Raw genomic sequence first — 22,341 nt, 5'->3', positions numbered from 1 at the left:
GCAATGTGTAAAGATTGCTAAAGCTACTTTGTGGAGAAATGTGGTGGCAATAATGGGGATGAGGAGGCCAATTAGGGGGCTATTTAAGTAGTCTAGGAAAAAGAAAGAGACTAAATTAAGATTGTATGGGATCAGAGAGAAGAAAACAGACTTGACTATACATATATTTAGAAGGTATATTTGGCAGGATTTGGTGACTGAATGCATATGGTAGACTGAGGAAAGAATGGAGTTTTGCACTGGATGCCTGTGTGGATAATAGTAAGATTAGCAGAGAGCTGGATAATGGAGAAAAAGCAGACTGGGGTGGATGATGAGTTTGGTTTTAAATATATTATGTTTCTGGTGTTTGTGGAACATATTATAGTTATGTTCAGCATGCAGTTGGCTATATCAGTCTAAAGCTCAAGGGAGAGGTCAAAGCTTTATATGAAGTAGTCACTATCCCAAGGACCAAGGATATAAAAAATATTGCTACATGACAGGTTAAAGCTGATTTTCGTGGTTACTCATTACTTACTGCAGTGTCATTTCTATATTTTCCAGCACTCAGTCACAACATGTCCTCAGTATAAGAGGTGAAGTCCGTAGCCTACATAGGGTCTTTAAGGTAAAGAGTTGTATGGAAAACATAGTTTATTCTTGTATTATTATTTATTAAATATTTCATTATTTTCCATATAAAGAACTGTCAACCTACTTTTGCCCCACCCTGTATAAATGCACGTTGAATATTTTAAAAGAATGCTTCTGTATAATGTTATTAACCTGTCAAACATTTATTGAGCACTACTATGTATGCTGGGTATGGTGTTATTGGCTTCAACTAGAGAGATGAATAAAATAGTCCCTGATTTCCAGGGTTTCACAATCTAGTCAAATATATAGGGATATATAGATATTACATTACAAAGTGAGATAAGTTCAAAGCAAAAACACACACAAGGCATATAATAGGAAGTAGCAATCAATTATGTTTGTGTACAGGCAAATTTCCCAGAATAAATGGCATCTGAAACATCTTTTGAAAGGTGAAGATGACCCGGTCTGCTTAATGAGGGGCAGCAGAGGGGAGGCAGGAATATTTTGAGAAGAGAAAAAAAACAGAGTTCCTTGTGTCACAGATAAATAGCTGATGCATTTGGGAATTGCCTGTGGATGAAATGGAAGGGAGAAAGGATAGCTGGAGATGTGGTGGGAGAGGTAGATGAAAGTTAGTCACTCAAATTATGTAGATACCTTTCTGCGCTCAATAGTTCACTTATTCAAGGTTATATTATAAAATGGTATCTTTGAATGATAAAAGGAAAAATTGTGAATCAAGGTGGCAGATGGAAGAACTGAAAATGAAAAGTAAAGATTGGAGGCCACAAGGACGACCAAGGTCAGCTTTAAACTCAGCCTCCAGATAAGTTAGTTCATTGTATGGAGTCACTCATCAACTTCAAGCACATTTCAGGCAAATTTTTACCAGATTAAGTACTACTTAAATGAGTCTATCTAAAAATTAACATTCTATTTCTGTCTCTAATACCAATACTGACAGTGGTATTCTCTCGTGTCTTGACTCTCCTCCACCAGGGCTATTCCAGCCTTGCTAACTGTGATGCTGACACTGCACTTATTTTCTTCTATCTGCTCCTTTTGCACTTGACAGATCCCCAAAGGATGTATTATGTTCCTTAAGTAACTGTCAAGGTCTCTGCCATAGAAGTCAGTGACAGCTTTTTAAGGTATGATTTCTGAAATGGGTCATGTGTTAAAATCTTTCACCATTCATGTAATTTCCAGCAATGGCTCACCTAACCTTTTGTCCTGTACTAACTCTGCAGAGAGGCTTGCCGTGTCTTGCGTGTCATTTTGCGTAAATATTTCCAGAATATAGAGGCTATAAACATAGCTAAAAGTCCCTAAATAATACTCACAAGGACTTTTAAGGATGCTCACAGACTTAAGGTCCCCAAATCTCATATTTATCAGGAATTGTGTGTTTATACTTTGTGATGAATTTTTTTTTTCTGATCCTCTTTAAGATAGATTTTTTAATTATTTGGACTTTCCAGCCAAACCTTCCTGAAGATCAAGGGATATGGTATATTTCTCCATCCTATATTTATCAGAAATTAAAATTTGAAAATAGCACTTAATGTGTGAATGTATGTAAATAAATAAGCAGTATTAGTTGTTAATAATGTGCAGAAATACCAATCCATCTAAATATGTGGCCTGTAAATCTAATCTTAAACAATAAAGGTAGAACTTAATGTCATTTTGTAATGGGCCTAAGTCTAGTTGCTCTTCTCTAAGTCTGCATATACTGGTCCTTTTAACATTGTTTTCCTGAAAATACTCTAAGTGGTAAGTTAAGTTGGATAGAAGAATGTGTGTGTCCACTATTTGTATTCTGATTGTTTCCTACAAATGAAATGCTCTCCTTTATCCAGATGCTACCATGCTTCATAGGAATCCTCAGGCTACATCTTTTACTTGAGTTCTTCTCTAATAATAGAGCAGTCTTAATTAATCTTTCTATTCTCTAAGAATTTGCAATTGTAATTTGTGCTATGTAATTAAACATTTCATTGTATAGTGTTTTTTATGATATTCACTGATTACTTATAGGGGTTACTCCTCTTTCCCCAGTGACACTAAACTTCTCTATGACTCTCATAGACTTACACTCTAGACATCTCACTAGCTATTCACACCGGTACATTTCAACAAGTGTTCCATGTTCATCCAGAATAACCTTTCATTCATGAGCTCATTTAATCATTATGTGTTGAGTTCCTACAATGTTCCACACACTGTTTTAAGCAATACAGATACACCATTAACAAACACAAAAAAATTGAGACATCATTGAATTTTAATTCTAGTAAGAACAGTCCAGATAATACATAAATGATGTAAATATAAAGTATGTCAGTTTCTCATAAATATTATTAAGAAAATAGAGGTAGAAAGAAATAGGGTTTGTTTCTAGGGAATAACAATGGAAAGATCTTAATATTAAACAGGACAGTCCAGGAATTCTTAGAAATGCCATAGTTAATGTGATCAAGAGATTTTCCTAGTGTCCTTAACAAAACAGATTAAATTAAGGTGCCTATTTACCTAGAATTAAGCCAATCTTATCCAAATTCTTTCTTTTTTTAGGGTGCTTAAATTAATATTTTCCTTTTTTAAAAAACAGCTCCATTAAGGTATAATCGATACACAAAAAACTGCACATATTTAATATGTGCAATTTGGTGAGTTTTGGATATATGCAAACTCCAGTGATACCATCACTACAATCAAGTTATAATAGACACATCCAACATCTCCCAGAGTTTCCTGTGTCCCCTTGTTGGTTTTATGTTTCTTCTCCTTTGTTTTTTACCTCATGAGTGAGTGAGTGAGTGTGTGTGTGTGTGTGTGTGTGTGTGTGTGAACACTTAACAGAAGTTACATTTTTAACAAATTTTGAAGTTCACACGATCATACTGTCAATTATAAGCACTACGTTTAATATCAAGCATATCTCCAGTCCATTATGAAGTCTTAAAGAAAGGATTTATGTTTTTATTTTTATAGACAATACCCCTGGCCCTCCACCACATATTCTGAGAATGAGGTAAACAGTGTAAAGGCAGTAAAATTTCTAAAAAAGATTAAATAACATATCTAAAGGGAAATCAGGCACACCAGTAAGAGAAGGGGAGAGAGGTTTTCTGTCATTAACTGATAAAGTAAGATTTAACTTTTCAATAAAGTTAACTTAGAGTTGCAACAAAATAAAAGAAAAAGTATCATACTATTTTCTAAGAGAAAACATTAAAACATATTTTCAGTAAAAGTTATTTAGAGATGGGATGAAATCTTACCATTTTTACTGATGTCGAGTTCTTTAAGGTTAACTAAACTAGCAATAGTGGTTGGCAGACTTGAAAGGTCATTGTCAGGAATACTTAGTTTTCGTAGAGCTTGACAGTTGAACAATTGCTGTAAAAAATAATGATTAATTAGAACTCAATGTGGTTAAATCCATTCATATGTAAACTCAGTAACAAAATTCATCTTTATAAATGTGGTAGTGAAAGGGCCAGCTACAAATTCTCACCTTCTTCCACCCCAAAACTCTCTATTGTTTTCAGAATGTTTTCCATCCCCATGTTAGTACCTCACTCTTCTCTGCTGCCCAGATTCAAAACCCAAAGTATTCTATTTCCTCCTTCTGTTTACCATTAATGTCCAATTTGCCACTGGCCCTATAGATTTTATTCTTTGAAATAATTTCTGGAGTTGTCCCTTCTTTTCTATTCCCACAGCTATAAGATTACTTCAATTCTCTTTTCCTGTCACTGTGTTAGATTTCAGAAAGTAGCACTTCAATTTAATCATTTTAAAGAATTGTTTATATGACATGCAAAAATTGATATATATTTGAGTACATGAGCTCACATTTCTTTTGCTTCCCCCCACACTGCTCATAAATATATAATAAATGAAACATACAACCTCTGATACTTGGTGAAAAAAGTCACTAGTGATTGGTTAATTTCTGCCATTAGCCCAAAGTACTAGATGGGGAAATATTTAAAGTTAAAACAACGATTCTCAAATTCAGCATGCTTGTAATCACTGGTGGGTGGAGGTGCTTGTTTAAAATGTGAATTGTTGCGCTGTACCCAAAGACATACTGATATAGTGGGTCTGGGATGGAAGTCAACATCTGTATTTAAAAATTTTATTTATTTATTTATTTATTTATTTATTTATTTATTTATTTATTTATTTATTTATTTATTTATTATTTCAGAGAGGAAGGGAGGGGGAGAGAGATAGAAACATCAATGATGAGAGAGAATCATTGATTGGCTGCCTCTTACACGCCCTACACTGGGGATTGAGCCTGCAACCCGGGCATGTGGCATGTGCCCTAACCGGAAACAGAACTTCGACCTCCCAGTTCACAGGTCGACGCTCAACCACTGATCCACCCCAGCTAGGCATCAACATCTTATATTTTAAATAAGAACTCTAGTGATCTGGTTATTCTGATGTATGTGTTTACAGTACCATATTTTGGGAAAAAGGTTTTTTAGCTATGTCCATCTTATCTTGATTACTCAAGATATGAACAGCTGGGACAGAATTTTTATTCTTTTCTGGAAGAATTATCTTAATGAGATCCTTTCTGTTTGACATTTCTAATTATGTTTTGCTAAATTTCCACAGATGAAGTCTTTGGTATCCATGACGATGCAATTGGCCCACAGTACATTTAACTACCACTTGTTCTTACATGTAATTCAGTATTTATAGGCAGAATGATGTAAGCCATAGTTGTTATTTCTTAACTCATTAGTTCTTTTAAAAAATAGATTGTACTGGTTGATACTTAAGATGAAATATATATTTTCTTGCTTTTGGTTAGTCATTTGCAGCTCCTTACATAGATTATTTGCAATACTTCATGTAGTGCTAGAATTTCAATATGCTATACAGAAATGTTGCTCATTTCTTAATAACAGTTAAAAATAGAAGTTTGATAGTTCTTATTAACAGACAATTTTCCTTTAAAAATGTAAAAATAAATGTCTACACTCATGGTAAAAGTTAACTAAATTTTTGTCCATGTAGATCATCCTGCAAGGATTACATCTATATGCAATGTAATATTATAAATTCATATATTTAAGATTATAAATTCATAGATTTTTAAAAATCAATTGCCTCATGACTGCTGTTGGTCAAGTATTCTAACTATTCTTTAGTTAATAGATTATTATAACCACTTTATGTCAAATTTAGACAACTAAATTTCAAAACAGAAAGGCTTTTTTTTCTGTTTTTGAAATTTAAGTCTCATCATCTCAACTAAATTCTCATTTCTTCCATAAATTAAAAAATATATTCCTGTATTCTTCTTCAACTTTAAATACAACCATGTTAGGAACAAAATACACTGAGTGGCCAGATTATTATGATCTCTGAACGCATAATAACCTGGTCACTGGGCCTATTATAGGCCCAGTGCATGAATTCATGCATGGGTGGGGTCCAGCCAGCCTGGCCAGGGGGAGGGGACATGGGCGGTTGGCCGGCCTGCCTGCTGGTCGAACTCCAGGTCGAGGGGACAATTTGCATATTAGCCTTTTATTATATAGGATATACACCGAGTGGCCAGATTATTATGCACTCAGATATCATAATAATCTGGCCACTCAGTGTATATGGAAATTCTTCAACACTCTATTACACAGAGAATCCAAGACTTCTCTGGTATAGAGGCTAAGAGCATGGTATATGTAATCAGACTGATGTGGGTTCAATCCCCACTCATCTACTTACTAGCGGTATGGTCTTCAGAAAGTTGCTTAACATCTCTGAACCCTATCAATTTCCTCCTCTGCAAAATTAGGACAATAACATTACCTAACTTAAATGAGTTACTATTATTCATCAATTCTAAGTTCTGCATTTTTTACATATTAACATCTGATATTTGGGAGGCATATTACAATCAAGAGCAAGTTACAATTTTTAAGGAGTGTTTCTTAGTGCTACTATAATAATGATGTCTTATAATCAATGGCCTTGATTTGATGAAATGAATTACTTGTAAACATGTAAAAATGTGATTGGCACATAGTAAGAGTTGATAACTATTAGTCATTATTAATATTTATAAAAACGATACAGAAGCACATCTCTCTATATATAACCTATTTCTTATTTTCTAGATGATGAGGTCTTTGAAGGTAGAAGTCATATCTAATTCATCTTGTTAGCAATTTGTTTCACCTTTGTGTATACCCAAGTTATTAGCATAGTATATAATGTGTGCTTAATAAATATATTTTAACAAATACTTAGGTAAGTTGAGAGAAAATCAGTAAACTATTCAGTTCCAGCTAATACGTCACAGTATTAGAAGTTTCAGAGAGGTAACAATCTTGTGGAATTTAATTTCATAAACAAAGTGAACTTCTGAATGTGAGTTATGATGTCTATAACTTGGGAAGAAATTAAAGAGACATTTTAATGATTTCTTCAAGATTCAAGCTTTGAATGAAAATGAAATCAAGGATGATTATGAAATAACCATAATTCTTCAATATAGTATAAAATAGCAAATTAATTAATTGCTAATTAGAGTAAGACTGTTAATGTTTATAGTTACCCTGCCTTTCATTTGCTATTGAAATTTCACATTTCAAAAACAATGAAGTTGTTTTGAGCCTTGAAATATTTGTGTACTAAAGTTCTTTTTCTGGGGCTAATGGAAGCAATTTAAACTCTGACAGAAATTGGTTTGTGAAGAGCATGCAATTTAAATTACTGACTCGAGAAAGTAATGGTTAGGTGTTTACTAAGAGAGCTGACAAAAAGAAAAAGGACTGAAGATTGAAAATAAAAAAAAATATTTGGGGCAAAAAATGTATATCCTAAAAGGAATTATGCATTCATTCATGGAAAACAATTAATTGATACCTGCTACAGGCTAGACACTATGCCAAGTACAAGAGGCACAAAGTAAACAAGCAATAGCTATTGAGCTCAGATTGCTTACAAGTTAATATTCAGACAATACCTACAGTGGGAAAATGCCAAAGTAAATATTAGGTATGGTAAAAACACACAGGTAGGATATCTGTACCAGATTATGTTCATGGTGGTGATGGGGTTGACTCATAAAAGTATTCCTAAAAGAGGTGATGAAAAATGGAGCACCCAAAAGCCAGCACAAGTAAGCAGATGAAGTCCTAAGAGGGATAATATTGCACCTTTCTTGTAGCATCTAAAGATACTCCCATTCAAAATATGCGTACCTCAAACTAGTTTCAGAATTTGCTTGATATATGCAGAGACTTAGATCTTGGAGTGAATGCTCTGAGTCTACAACAGCTACATGCATTTTAAATAAATTTATGGAATACTAATTATATGCTATTGTAGAAATTTAGCACTGAAAATAAAAAATAAAAGATATTGCCCATTTCTGTCTTCAGCAGTATGGTGGACAAAATCGTCAAAGAAAAACCTTTCAGTACAACAAAACCACACACACATTAATTTTTCCAATTTGTGGTTTGTAAAATGGTAACACCTTTTGCCAAATTACTAATAAAACAGAATATTTTTCTTCTTTTATTCATTTGAAAAACGTTGTCATATTCTGGATACTAATTTTTGGACAGTTCTCTCAATATATGGCTCAACATTTCATTCTTTTTATGTTATCTGTATACATAAAAGCCTAAGTGACCCTTATGACAGGTCGACTGAAACCAGTGGCTATGACGCGCGCTGACCACCAGGGGGCAGATGTTCAACGCAGGAGCTGCCCCCTGGTGGTCAGTGCGCTCCCACAATGGGAGCTCCACTGGGCTCACGGCTGACAAGAGCAGCTGAGGCAGCGCGAGTCTCTCCCACCTCCATGGCAGCGCTATGGAGGCCAGGCGCAGTGGGGCCAGGATGAGTGGGAGAGGCTTGGTGCCCCACCTGGCTCGGGCTCCTCCCTGGCCGCCTGCCTGCTTCAAGCACTGCTACATCCCCCGAGGGTTTCCAGATTGCGAGAGGGCGCAGGCTAGGCTGAGGGACCTCACCGTGCACGAATCCGTGCATCGGGCCTCTAATCTTTCAATAAAAAGACATTTATAATAGTCAAATTTATCTCTGTTTTAATATGTGCACATGGTCTCCAATTTTTTCCTCCTTAAAGTTTTCATGCTTTGATTTGCCTCATGTAGAATTTATTTTTGAGTATGATATGAAGTAAGGGTCCATTCTTTTCCTTTTATTGATGACCAGTTGTTCTGGCACCATTTTAAACACAGCTCCTTGTCTCTCCACTGACTTGCAGGACAAGTTCTATTGTACATCTGATTTCCACATAAGTATGGGTCCGTCTCTGTACTCTCTATTTCTAGTCCACTGCTCTCTGTCCATCTCTCATTCCAGCTGGGTCATTTGAACTCTATGACTGGGAAATGTGGTTGAGCTAGAGAAGAAGGGGAAGGAAAGTAAGAGAATGCCGGGGGAAGGAAGCTCAGCCAGGGTTTGAGAGAGGGGCAGTTCTGTGAGCAGAAGGTGGGGTGGGGAGGGGTAGATTGGGTAGAGCAGGGCAGTCCAGACAGCTGTACTAGGAGGAATGACTCAGGGGAATGTTAGGAATGGCAAAAAATTAAAAGAGGCTCTATTCTAAACTTGGTGGAAAGGAATAGAAAAGGAAGGTTTTAGCCAGAATGTGAAAAGATGTGCGAGTCTGGGCTTTATCCTACAGGAGGTGTTCAGATGATGATTTTTATTCATTTCTGAGTCAGCCTTGCGAATGCTATCTCCAGAAACACACACAAACACACACATGCATGCATATGCATGCACCCACACGCGTGTGCGCACGTGCATACACACACACACTTGCGTCCAATTTCAAAGAACTAGCAAATCACTGGGAGCCCATGCGTGGCTGTGGACCAGGTTAAGGACCGCTGTGATGGGTCATGAAATGTCACTTTTAAAAATGCAAATGTGATCAGGTCCATCTGCTCATCCTTTTTCCACGGTTCTCTGCTTTCTTCAGAATAAAGTTCACATTTCTTACTGTGGCTTCCAAGGCCCTTCATCTCTCCAGTTTCTCACCTTGCCATCCCCCTGTCCCTGTCTCTTCCTCACACCTTCCCCTCTCTGGTCCTGCATTACCGTATCTCCAGCCACACAAGGCAGCGGCCAGTTTCAGCACTCACCATGCTCGGCCTAGCCCTTGCAAATGCCAGGTTTCCGGCTGGAGCTTTTTCCCACTGCACCCTGTCCCACCTCCTCCCTACCTCCTTCTCTAAGCTCAGGCCTCCCCAACTTTAAGATCACAGCTCAAGACCGGTTTACATGCTCCACCCACGCACTTCCATAAAATTCTGTATGTATCCCCACTGAAGCCTAGATGTCCCTATTTGGGGATTATTAGACTGTAAGCTTCTCTAGTCACTGTGGCTTCTTCAGTGTATAATGCAATGCTTGACACATGGTATCTTCTCAGTAGACAGTTGTTATTTCATGAATATTCTTATACAGGGAAGTGACAAATAAGATAGTCACCACTTGTTGGAGAGCTGAGTGAATATGTGAAAGGCACCAAACTAGATTTTAATATATATCACCATTAGTTCTTGCAACAATGTTGCAAGGAAGGTATTATTATTATTCCTATTTCACAGTTGAGAAAACTCAGGAAGTTCACTTTTACAAGGTCATCTGCCGAGTAAGTGCCAGAGCCAGCATTCACATTCAGTTTTGTCTGATACGAAGCCATTTTTATTGCGGCCTGTTGCTCCCTCTGCACTGTCAGATCGTGCTCTGGAAAGATAACGGTGACAAGTGACAACAGTTGGAGGCTGCCTGGTAGGGGAGAGTGAATAAGAGGAGAACCTTGAACCCATCAAAATGGTCCCAGGAGGATTAGGGAAGAATATTTAAATTCAGTGGTCATTGAGAGCAAGGACCTAAAGTAGAGTTAAAGGAGAATATATGTTTTAGCACTGGGCTCACCCTGAAGTGCTATACAAATGCAAACTATCATAATTGGAATTAGCATTTTATTATCACCTTTATACTCTGGCTTGGAAAATCAAGGACACATTAAAAACACCATGAATGTGAATAACTGTATATTAAAGCAGCTCCCTAGAAAACATAAGAAATAAGCTATTTAATTTTGCTCCACGAATAAAAAATTATGAGTTGCTTGTGAATTTTAAAAAGATAAACTGTTTTCCTGAAAAGTTTCATCTAAAATCATAAATATTCAATGAGAGGGTTATTGATGCCATACGCTGGCACAAGTGGATTCCGCCGGGAGAAGGACTGATTATCTAATGAGCTGGCATCAGCGAATGGCTGGTTTCTTAGAAGCTCTTCCTTTGAATCCCTTTAAGTGTGTGCAGGAGACAGTGTTTCCAAGTTTGTTTGAAAGCTGTTTCAAATAGATAATTATTTTGCACACATTATAATAAAATGTTTTAAAATTCTTTAGTTTAACACAAGTGTTGATAATTATCTTTGGTGAGAAAAGAGTCAACTTAAAAATAATAGAGTAAAAATGATTTTATATATACATTTGGTAAATTGCAAGCTTCTAATGATGATGTTCATTTACTCTTTTCCCTTCCTCCCTCCCCCATCCCCCCTCCCTCCCTCATTCCTTTTCTTTCTTTCTTCCTTTCTTTCTTCCTTTCTTTCTTTCTTTCTTTCTTTCTTTCTTTCTTTCTTTCTTTCTTTCTTTCTTTCTTCTTCCCTCCTTCCTTTCCCATTCCCCTTCCTTCCTGACTGCTTGTGCTCATGAGCACCCCCTAAGCATCTACTCAGAGCCACACAGTGCCAGGACCCAAAGGTGAGAGAACAAAGTAGCCCCTTCCTCAAGTATACAGTCAACAAGTAGCTATAAAATAATAAAATAAAATAAAATAAAATAAATAAAATGTAAAAATACTATAAAATATGCTTTGCATATTGCCTTTTAGTCCAGAAAAACACTCTTAGAACTTGCCCTTAACCTAGAGAATCTGGATTGTGAATCTACCTTTCACACTAGTCTCCATGGCTCCCTCCCATTCACATCCATCCGTCCCTTAAATGTTCCTAAGCAGGGATGTGAGTGACTCGGAATTTTGCTTTTGAGTAACAACTGTTCCCCACCTGTGACCAGAAGCAAGGCAGGTGGGTGATTAGAGAATACCCAGATGAAAAACAATGAGTCTTAGTTAAGGCACTGTTAGGAGGAATGGGGAAGGAGACACACTGGGAGGAGAAATCACTAAGACTTGGTGCCAGTCTTATATCGGCAGTCACAGAGGGGAAGGTTTTGTGGTCCAACAACACTTTAAGGTCTCAGTAGCGGTGAGCTGTGAGCTGGTGTGGGAGGTGTGGAGCCAGACAAGTGCTGGTGGCATAAAATAAGATTGCAGCTGTAGGAAAAGGGAATGCTTATAAACCCTTCTAGTGCATTTTAGAAATATCGAATGTGCTGCAGAGATGAGCTCTTTTTTCCCCCGCGGAAAGATGGCAACTGCAATAACTACCCAGGCATTTTATCCTAGAAAACAATAAATATTACTGCTGTTGCTTTAAAATACAGATCTTTCCAGCAACAATTTGTACAAAGGCGTTTCTGAATCATTTTTCCCCTTTGAAACAGCAAGGTTATTTTAGCATTTGTCATTGTCTTAGAAGAAGGAGATATATCTGTTATATTGGGATAACAGCTGTTCGTTTCCATATACAAGACATGGCACTTCACCATACACATTCTTCGTGATACCAGTTGCATTTAAAAATTTTTAAATGAAAATGTTCCTTAACTTACATATTCATGATTACTTGATGAAAATAAGCTAATAACACCAAGAATAAAGTAGGAAAAAGTGAAAGCTGAATATAAAAGCACAGCTTTAAATTTTTTTCTTAAAGAATTGTTTTGTTGATTTTTTGAGAGCAAGGAAAGGAGAGGGTGAGAGAAACACTGAGGCTAGAGAAAACCATCCTTTGGCTTCTCCTGCATGCCCCCTACCAGGGATCGAGCCCGCAACCTGAGTGTGTGCCCTCATAGGATACCCAACCAGCAACCTTTGGTGCATGGGTAGACATGTGCCACACAGCCCAGGGCACAGCTTTGAATGTTTTTAATTTTCATTGTTGCTAGGTATTTGGGGCAAATTGCTGATAACTCTGCTATTCTTAAGACAAGTAGTGTGTGTGTGTGTGTGTCTTCATGTATATGCGTAGGTTGCCTTGGTTTTTTGTTGTTGTGTTGCTTTTTTAGTAACTATTAGTTGGTAAAATTTTTGGTAATTTTTAAAAGGTATTAGCTTGTCTATGGAGAGTGATCAATATGGTGTGTGAACAATTTCTTGAATAGTATTAATCTAGACTGCTATACTAGTAAAAGATTTTAGATTTTTTTTTAGTAATCCTCAACCCAAGGATATGTTTTTTATTGATTTTAAAGAGAGAAGAGGGGAGAGAGAGAGAAAGTAACATCAATTGGCTGCCTCCTGTATGCTCCTTGACGAGGGAACATACCCAAAACCTAGGTATGTGCTGTGACCAGAAATTGAACCTGTAACCTTTTGGTGTACAAGGTGACACTCTGACTGAGCCACCCAGCCAGGGCAATACTGGTATAAAATTTTTTTAAAAATATATTTTATTGATTTTTTTACAGAGAGGAAGGGAGAAGGATAGAGAGTTTGAAACATCAATGTGAGAGAAACATCGATCAGCTGCCTCCTGCACACCCCCCACTGGGGATGTGCCCGCAACCAAGGTACATGCCCTTGACCGGAATCGAACCTGGGACCTTTCAGTCCGCAGGCCGACGCTCTATCCACTGAGCCAAACCAGTTTCGGCTATACTGGTATAAATTTTTGACCAGGTCAGTAAACCAAAGAGAAGATGGCTTATGGTATAGCTGGGATCTGTTCCCCACATCTAGTCATAATGGGAAAATTATAAACTTTGGTATCAGGCAAGCTTAGATTTGAAATCTGACTCCACCATTAACTAGCTACATATTATTGAGAAAGTTCCACGATTGTTTTCTAAGGTCAATTTATCATTTAAAAAGTCCAAATTGGTCCTGTTCTAGTCTTTCAAAAAATATATATTTTATTGATGTTTTACAGAGAGGAAAGGAGAGGGATAGAGAGAAACATCGATGAGAGAGAAACATCGATTCAGCTGCCTCTTGCACACTCCCTACTGGGGATGTTCCCGCAACCAAGGTACATGCCCTTGACAAGAATCGAACCTGGGACCCTTCAGTCCGCAGGCCGACGCTCTATCCACTGAGCCAAACCATTTAGGGCTCCTGTTCTAGTCTTATTGTTAGCAACACACTTCTGTCAGGCAGACTTCCCTGACCACTCAGCTAAGCGGGATTAGTTTTCCCTCTACTGTGTTCTTATATGACCGGACACACTTATTTTTATAATCTACTTTTACCAGTCCTATTATAATTATTTATGCAACAAATACTTAGTGAGATCCTAACTTTGATCCAAACGTTGTACTCATTTAAAGATTAAATAGACCAAGTCTCATAATCTAGTGTCTTGCTCCTTAACCTCTGTTTCCATGGAGTAGAATAAGCATTCAACAAATATGACTTGAAAGAATAATCACATATGTTTGGTAAGTGCAACTGTGGGCATGCACTTATGGTCACATGGAGGCACAGAGGTGTGTGAGGTAACTGCCAGTGAGAGAAGAATGGAAACTGTGGAGGAGGTCACAGTTGAGATGAATCTTAAAGTGGCATGTGAGACAGAGGAAACAGCCTGAGCTTAGAGGCAAGAAAGAGGCTGGTGACACTTGGAGAACAGAAGCAAGGGGTTGGAGAGGGAGGCTGTATCCAGGCAACGGGAGGCCTTAGTTGCATGCTTCCCCCCCTGTAAATTAGAGAGGAGACAGGGAACAACCTTAACCGAGATTATGGCCTGATCATATTCACGTTTAGAAATATCACTGTGGATGTGTGAAGAAGAAATTGCGGGGGGCAGGGATCATACGAATCAGGAGACTGTTCTGCCCAGCCCGTGTGGCTCAGTGGTTGAGCATCAACCTGTGAATCAGTTGGGGCGCATGCTCGGGTTGTAGGCTTGATCCCAGTGTGGGGTGTGCAGGAGGCAGCCAATCAACGATTCTCTCTCATCATTGATGTTTCAATCTCTGTCTCCCTCTCCTTTCTTCTCTGAAATCAATAAAAAAATATATATTTTTTTAAAAATAAGGAGACTGTTCTAGTCTGCTAAGAGATGGATGAGAGCTTGACAAAGGCTCCGTTCATGGTAGAGAGGTGAGATTAGATTTAAGAAAGAGCTGGCAAAATCGACAGGACTGGGCAGTTGGTTTGATGAGGAAGGTGAGTAAGAAGTAAGAGTAAAGGATGACAGGGTCCTGGTATTGGGAATAGATGGTCACCCAACAGAGAACATAGGGCAGGAGACAGTTTTCAAAGGGAAATTAGACTTGTTGAGTGGAATATTCAAGTAAATCCAGAAAGCATGTACAGATCTGAAAACTGAGAAATGGGGCTGAGCTGGCAAAGCAAATTTGTAAGTCTTCAGTGCGGCGGCTGAGAACATGAGACTGGATGGATGTGATGACCTAGAGAGAACGGGAACATCAAGACACTCTCACCTCTTTCCCCCTGATGTTGTTATTGTAAAAGCCACAAATGAAACTTGACTGCCCAGTGTAATGGATTATCTAGTTTTTGCCCTCCTTGGCCTTCCTATCCCATTTGACAATGTCATCACTGCCTCCCTAGAACTCTCCACCCCCTCGGTTTGGTTTCTGTGACTCTGTTCTTCCTGTGTCAGCATCCCCCTCACCCTGCCCTGCTGGTCCTGCTCCATTTCTCCTGGGAGTTAGACCTCCCCTGCAGGCTGGTGGTACTTCACTGGCAATGACAGAAGCAGCCATTATTAATGTTAATGAGAAAATTCATGTGGTGAACATATATTATAAGCTTTTATGTAGTCAATTCTTAATTATTTTGGACAAATAAAGAGAATTTTTATTCCTATTAAAGGCCACTGACAGACAGGAAAGAGACAATTAAGGGCCATGGGAGTTATATTCAACATAATTAATCTTTATTGCCACTTCAAAAAAAGAGAAGAAACCTTTAATTCATCCATTTAAAATGTAAAGAAAGCAGAAAACGTATCTCTCTAGGCAATAAATACCACACACACACACACACACACACACACACACACACACACACACTCACACACACACGTGCACACAGGCTAAAATAAAAAACCTGTTACCAAGAAATCAAGAAGCAGTAAAAAGGCTTTAAAAAGAGAGAACATTGGTATTCTCACTAATCTCTGGTCAAGATTTAATTCAGTTATTCCTCTTTGGGCTCATTACAGAAACAGCAAGCTGCCTCTTTGTATAGAAAGCATAAATATCTCTAGGGTTTTGTTAAAACATTAAATTTCACCTAAATTTTGGAAGACTGGATATCTGCAAAAGATTGTCTCTCTTTCTATATTTATAAAATTTAGAAAAGAAAATTACTTCCTTTTTAAAAGTGGGATTATCATTTCTCATTTTATAGGAAAAAAAAAAGCCAACTTTTTTGGTGTTCTTTCAAGGTACTGCAGCTCCTACCAATTGCCACCATTTGTTGAAGGTTTTGTGTTTTGCGAGGCCTCATGCTCACACTTCACAGGCATCATGCTATTTTTTTTCTACAACAATGAAGAATTACCACAAGGTTGGTATTGGCAAAAATAATCCTACAAGGTAGATGCCCTCTTCCAAGTATGGGAGAAACTGAGGCTGAGAACCTTCCTCAAACTGGGATTCAAATTCAAGTCAGCCAGATTCTGAAGCTCTACTGCTTTTCAATACACAGGATATTTCCCTGCTAACCGCTCATCTCAGCAACCAGAAGAGCCAGGGAAGTTCTGGAGCTGAGCTTTGAAGTTAAGCAATACTAGCGCAGGCAATGCACGTGAGCTTACATCATTCATATCCTTTGCTTCACTTTTCTGCTCCTCTTTTTGTTAGTCCTCACCCCAGGATATTTTTCTTGATTTTTAGAGAGAGTGCAAGGGAGGGGAAGAGACATGCAGAGAGAAATGTTGATGTGAGAGAGCCACATCGCTGGTTGCCTGGAGCTTATAACTGAGATATGTGCCCTTGATCAGAATCAAACCCACGACCCATCAGTCTGCAGGCTGATGCTCTATCTACTGAGCCAAACCTGAGCCAAACCAGCTAGGGCTTGCTTCACTTCTTTCCTATCATTTCTCATTACCTGAAGAACTGTTCATTATCTCTGAAGTTTAGTCTAGGTTCTCTAAACGTCTATCACAGTTCCTCTAACAACAGAATAGAGTGAATGTGATTTTTTTCTTTTCAATTCAGGTGAAATTTTCATTTGATTCCATAACATATTCACATTTCTCCCTTAGAAGTTTTTAAATTAATTGTCATTATTTTTTTTAAAAAATGTACCACATGTATGCGATGGTAGATCCTAACTCATGGTCTCATATATCTATGCATAATTTTGAAAGCAGATGTTTACATGCGATTTTATATGTGACTATGGGCCAGTTCTATGGAAGGTCAACCTCATAATCACATAAGGTAATTCCATGTTCCTATAACAAGTTGACTATGGCCTGACTTCCCAGGAGTCCCTGGTCAAGAATTTTATCATGTAGTGGTTCTATATCAAAGAAGGCATTCTACTAATGCAACAATTTGGAATCACTTCTAGAATGAAACCAACCTTTAGGGAATTTCTCTAAAGTATAATAATAAATACTGTAGGGAAATTTTTCTAGAAATTTAAAAGATAGGTGTATGGAAAACCAAGCAAATAGAAAATGAAGCAAGTTTAGAAAAAGCTTGTGTTTATACTCTAAAGAAATAATTCTCCATTCATTCTCTAAAGGCTAATTTCATTCTAGAAGTGAGTCTAAATTGCCACACTAGTAAAATGCCTTCTGATTTAGATCTACTTCATATACTAAGGACTGAGCCAGGAAACAAACAACATTAACACATGTAATAATCAGTTAACTAGTATTATAAGAACTAGTGAAAAGAGTAGATAGCAAATATTGACCAACACTTATAAATTTACATTTTAACTTTTTATGTCATTTAATTTGCTCAAATGACACTTTATAATTCACTTGAGCATTGGATATTTACATTAATCAGTGTGTTTTATGGACCATTTTCAAAAGGAAGTACCATAATTTGGTCCGATCTACCCACAGGTTAACTCTTGGAGCGTTTGTCTCCCAGCTTAATTCTCTTTCTTTCTTTTTCTTATTTAAAATTATTTTTTATTTTTATAAAAGCATTACATCAGTTCTTTGTCCTCTCATTTGCATCCCACAATCCCTCTTCTAGTGGTAAATGCTTTCAACATTTTTGACTATCATTTCTTGTATTTTCTAGAGAATACACTTGTATTTCTAATTCTTGTTTTATCAGTTATAGATACTGCATATGTATTTCATATTATGACAAGTGAAAAAATCATATCATTTCCTTACCACAACCACCATCACTCTTTCCCCCCCCCTTATCTTCCTGATATACTTACACTCAAATTTTTTTGTTATATAAGTAGTTAATGCTGATAGTAATGTTTATTTACACACTATGTTTGATTTTTTTACTCATATTATTTTTCCTGAAGTTGCTGTGTTTTTTATTTGCCTGGTTTTCTATACATTTATCCTTAATTTTTCCCCCAAAGGATCAAACAGCTCTGTCAAATGCCCAGCAATTCTATCTCCAAATGCTAAAGCACATCAGATAAGTTGCTAGGCCCACAGTTTATTCTAGAAGAACTAATTCCTGCACCTGGTGTAGCTGGCTCCAGTCTGGGTAGGTTACTGTCTCAGTGTGATGCATGCATGGCTTCCATAGATATCCTTTTGTGAACTCCACCCCCAGACTAAGCTCTGGTTTCCTCAATTCCATACCTTCCATCTTTTGGTTTATTGCACATCCTCTAGTAGAAACCTGTGACTCATTTTGCTCTCTCTCCCCCCCTCCCCAAATCAAGACATGAAACAGATGACCAAATCAGTAAATTTTGCCTCCAAAAGCCTCTTCAAGCTGTGCCCTTGATTCCATCCTCAGGGTCACTACCCTGGACTAGGCCATCATCCTCTCTCAGATGTCTATGGACCTTCTTGCCTTTGGGCTTATCCTTTTTATGTCTATTCTTGATGCAGCTAGAACGATTTTTCTAAAATATATATCTGATCTTGCTGCTACCTGGTGAATTTTCACATAATCCAGATAAAATTCAAACTTCTGATCTTAGCATGGAAGGGCTTCCTAATGTCTCCAGCCTCATTTCTTCCACTGTCACTCCTGCACTATGTATCGAAGCAATACTTCAGTTCTTTCAGTTCCTCAATTATGCCTCATTTGCACTCTTTCGGGAAACTGCTCCCTCCTCTCCTACTGAACTCTTACTCATCCTTAAGTCTTAGTTGAAATGACATTCCTCAGGATGCTCCACTGAATGTGTTTGCAAATCACTGATTGCTTCCCCTCTTATCACAGAAGACAGCATACTGGATGCAATTACTTGTTCAGTGTAAGTCTATTCAATCACTATTTTCCCAGCGACTAGCAAAGTATCTGGCACATAGTAGATACATTTTCATGAAAAGATTAATGAATATACACATTAAGCTGCAAACACAATTTCCTGTGGGAGCTAGATGGGTAACTTCGCTGTTAGCCTAGGTGGAATCTGTGGCCAATAGAGCTGCTTCATCAAGAGCCAGTGATATTCGAATCTACATAATTGTTACCAGTTGGGCATATGGACCCCACCAGATCTTCCTTTTTTTAAAGAGTCCAGGAATCTGGACTTTTTTTTTTTTTTTTTTTTTGGTAAAATATAAGTTGGCTACTAGCTCACTTTTCAAAAATTGGCAGGCCAAACAAAACATGACTGCTTGTTTCTAATTTCTGGATGAAATATAGATTTGGATTGGCAGTCTTGATCTGATAAGGCTCAGTGTCAGATATCTCACTATTTTTTGGTGTCTTTATGAGGAGGCTCAGCTAATAGATCATATTTTGCATCTAAAACAGAATTTGTTATATTATTTATTGGGGTGCATTGGTTCACAAAACTATACAGGTTTCAAGTGTAAAACTCAACAAAACACCATCTGCATGCTGCATCCATGCGTCCATCACTCCAAGCAAAATCTCTTTCAGTTCCCATTTATCCTCGGGCAAGGGAAACAAAGGAAAAAATAAACAAACAGGACTATAGGAAACTAAAAAGCTTTTGCTCAGCAAAAGAAACCAGCAACAAAATGAAAATGGAACCCATTGTATGGGAGAACATATTTGCCATTGATACATTTGATAAGGGGTTAATTTCCAAAATATATAAAGAAGTTATATTACTCAACACCAAGAAGACAAACAACTCAAAAAACAGGCAAAGGATCTGAATAGACACCTTTTAAATATATTTTTGATAGGATCATTTTCCCAGTTCTCTAGGATAAAAATCTTTATTTTTCTCTATTCTTTTTTTTATTATTGTCTAAAGTTTTACATATATCTTCTTTTTCTCCAATTGACCCCTCCCCCCCAGCCATTCCCACCCTGGGCAAGCCCCCAATGCCCCAGAGCCTGTATCCATTGGATATGTTAATATGCATGCATACAAGTCCGTTGGTTGCTCTCTAAACCCCCTCCCCTACCATATGTCTCTGGATCTATTCTTGTTCATCAACTTATATTGATCAATATATCCCACACTAGAGGCCCAGTGCACAAAATTTGTGCACTCCAGGGGAGGGTGTCCCTCAGCCCAGCCTGCACCTTCTCCAATCTGGGACCCCTTGGGGGATGTCCAACTGCCGGTTTAGGCCCAAGATCGGGCCTAAACCGGCAGTCGGACATCTCTCTCACAATCCGGGACTGCTGACTCCTAACCACTCTCCTGCCTGGCTACCTGATTGCCCCTAATCACTCTGCCTGCCAGCCTGATCATCCCCTAACTGCTCCCCTGCTGGCATGATTGACACCTAACTGCTCCCCTGCCAGCCCAATCACCCCCAACTGCCCTCCCCTGCAGCTTGGTCGCCCCCAACTGCCCTCCCCTGCCAGCCAAATTGTGACAACGTGGGGGCAGCCATCTTGTGATGAGGTGGGTGCACCCATCTTGTGACAACATGGGGTGGCCATCTTGTGACAACATGGAGGCAGCCATCTTGTGACGACATGGGGTGGCCATCTTGTGACAACATGGAGGCAGCCATCTTGTGACGACATGGGGTGGCCATCTTGTGACAACGTGGGGGTGGCCATCTTGTGATGCAAGGGCGTGAGGGTCAATTTGCATATTACCTCTTTATTATAGGACTAGACTCCTGATGCACGAAGATTCGTGCAAGAATGGGCCTTCTTTCCCCTGGTTGCCAGAACTGCCTTTGCTCTGGCCAGAGCCGCCTATCCGTCTTCCCATGCTGCCCAGAGGCCTGGAGCGGCTGGGATGACGCAAGTGTCCCACCCCACCCCCAGTCGCTTGGTGCCTGCATATGCAAATTAACCATCTTTGTTGGGTTAATTTGCATACTCACTCCTGATTGGCTGGTGGGCATCACAAAGGTAAGGTCAATTTGCATCTTACTCTTTCATTAGTGTAGATATGAGTGAGATCATGTGATATTTATCTTTCTCCGACTGGCTCATTTCACTTAGCATAATGCTCTCCAGTTCCATAGGATAAAAATCTTAATATCCATTTTTCCTCCTTGTTCATTCCCAAGTCTAGTCATATGCCAAATTATAAAAGGTCTGCCTTCAGATTAGTAAAGTGAAAAAAACATGGGATTTACAGTAATTTGTTTTATAAGGATCATGCTATTTTAGCCTCATGTGCTCAGTGTCCTTGGATTTGAAATGAGGATAACAAAACCTATTTGTCAGATTTGTTCTGAGAACACAGATGCTATTGCATATGAGTACCCAGCACACAATAGGTGCTAAGTACATATTTGTTGCATTTCCTGCCTTCTCCTCTTTGCTCTTTCACCTGTCTTGTTTTTCTCCATTTCTCCACCTAATACGTTGTCCTATAATAAAGGCATATAAGCTAATATGACTTTAGAAGCCTGGCTCCAGTATTTCTTTCTCACCCTGCCACTTCAAGAAGCAACTTTACAAATATAGCTAATTTATACATCGAAGATGTTCAATTCCTCTTGTGAATTATATTCCTCTGTGACCTTGCTTCATCCACCCCATTCCCCTAACCTCTCAGCTCACAGCAAGTTTGCCACTTCACATCCTTGAGCTCACTGATTCCAGCATTTAACATATTGAGACCTCTGTCATTTAAGCAGATTTCAGTATTGATCACATCCTTCAGGTTCTACAAACCATCATCATCTGTACTGATGTTTTCTTTCTTCTCATTAAAATGGATGAATGTTCTCATTCCTCTCAAAGGTGACCCTTCTTGCATTCTGAGAACCCCATGTCCTTTTGCCTTCAGGACTTTGCTACTATAATTATTTGATCAATTTCCTTCATTTAGTTTCTCCCCTTTTAGTCTAATTTATTCTTATCTGTGTATAAATGTGCTTTAATGCCATTGATCAGAAAACAAACAGAAAAAAAAAAGAATTTATCTTGACCTCCAACTTCTCTCTAACTTGTCTCATGTCTCTGCTTCCTCTCACAGCAAAACCTCTTAAGAGTGATGTGGCTGTCCGCCATTGCTTCCACAATCCTGCTTCATTGTGTTTCCACATTGCTACTCT

The 22,341-nt window shown here is 38.3% G+C and overlaps 1 protein-coding gene across 1 annotated transcript in view; it reads right to left on the bottom strand.

The window, feature by feature from the left end:
• The window catches only part of LRRC7 (leucine rich repeat containing 7), a 478,750-nt gene that overhangs the window by 273,957 nt on the left and 182,452 nt on the right, over positions 1 to 22,341 (bottom strand). Inside the window, exon 4 of the mRNA XM_008139425.3 lies at positions 3,870 to 3,987. Coding sequence (XP_008137647.3) covers positions 3,870 to 3,987 — 118 coding nt within the window. The remainder of the gene's footprint in view (positions 1 to 3,869; positions 3,988 to 22,341) is intronic.

The sequence above is a fragment of the Eptesicus fuscus genome, chromosome 9 (genome assembly GCF_027574615.1).
Source record: "Eptesicus fuscus isolate TK198812 chromosome 9, DD_ASM_mEF_20220401, whole genome shotgun sequence".
NCBI lineage: Eukaryota > Metazoa > Chordata > Mammalia > Chiroptera > Vespertilionidae > Eptesicus > Eptesicus fuscus.
This window is presented reverse-complemented; position numbering and strand designations above follow the sequence as displayed.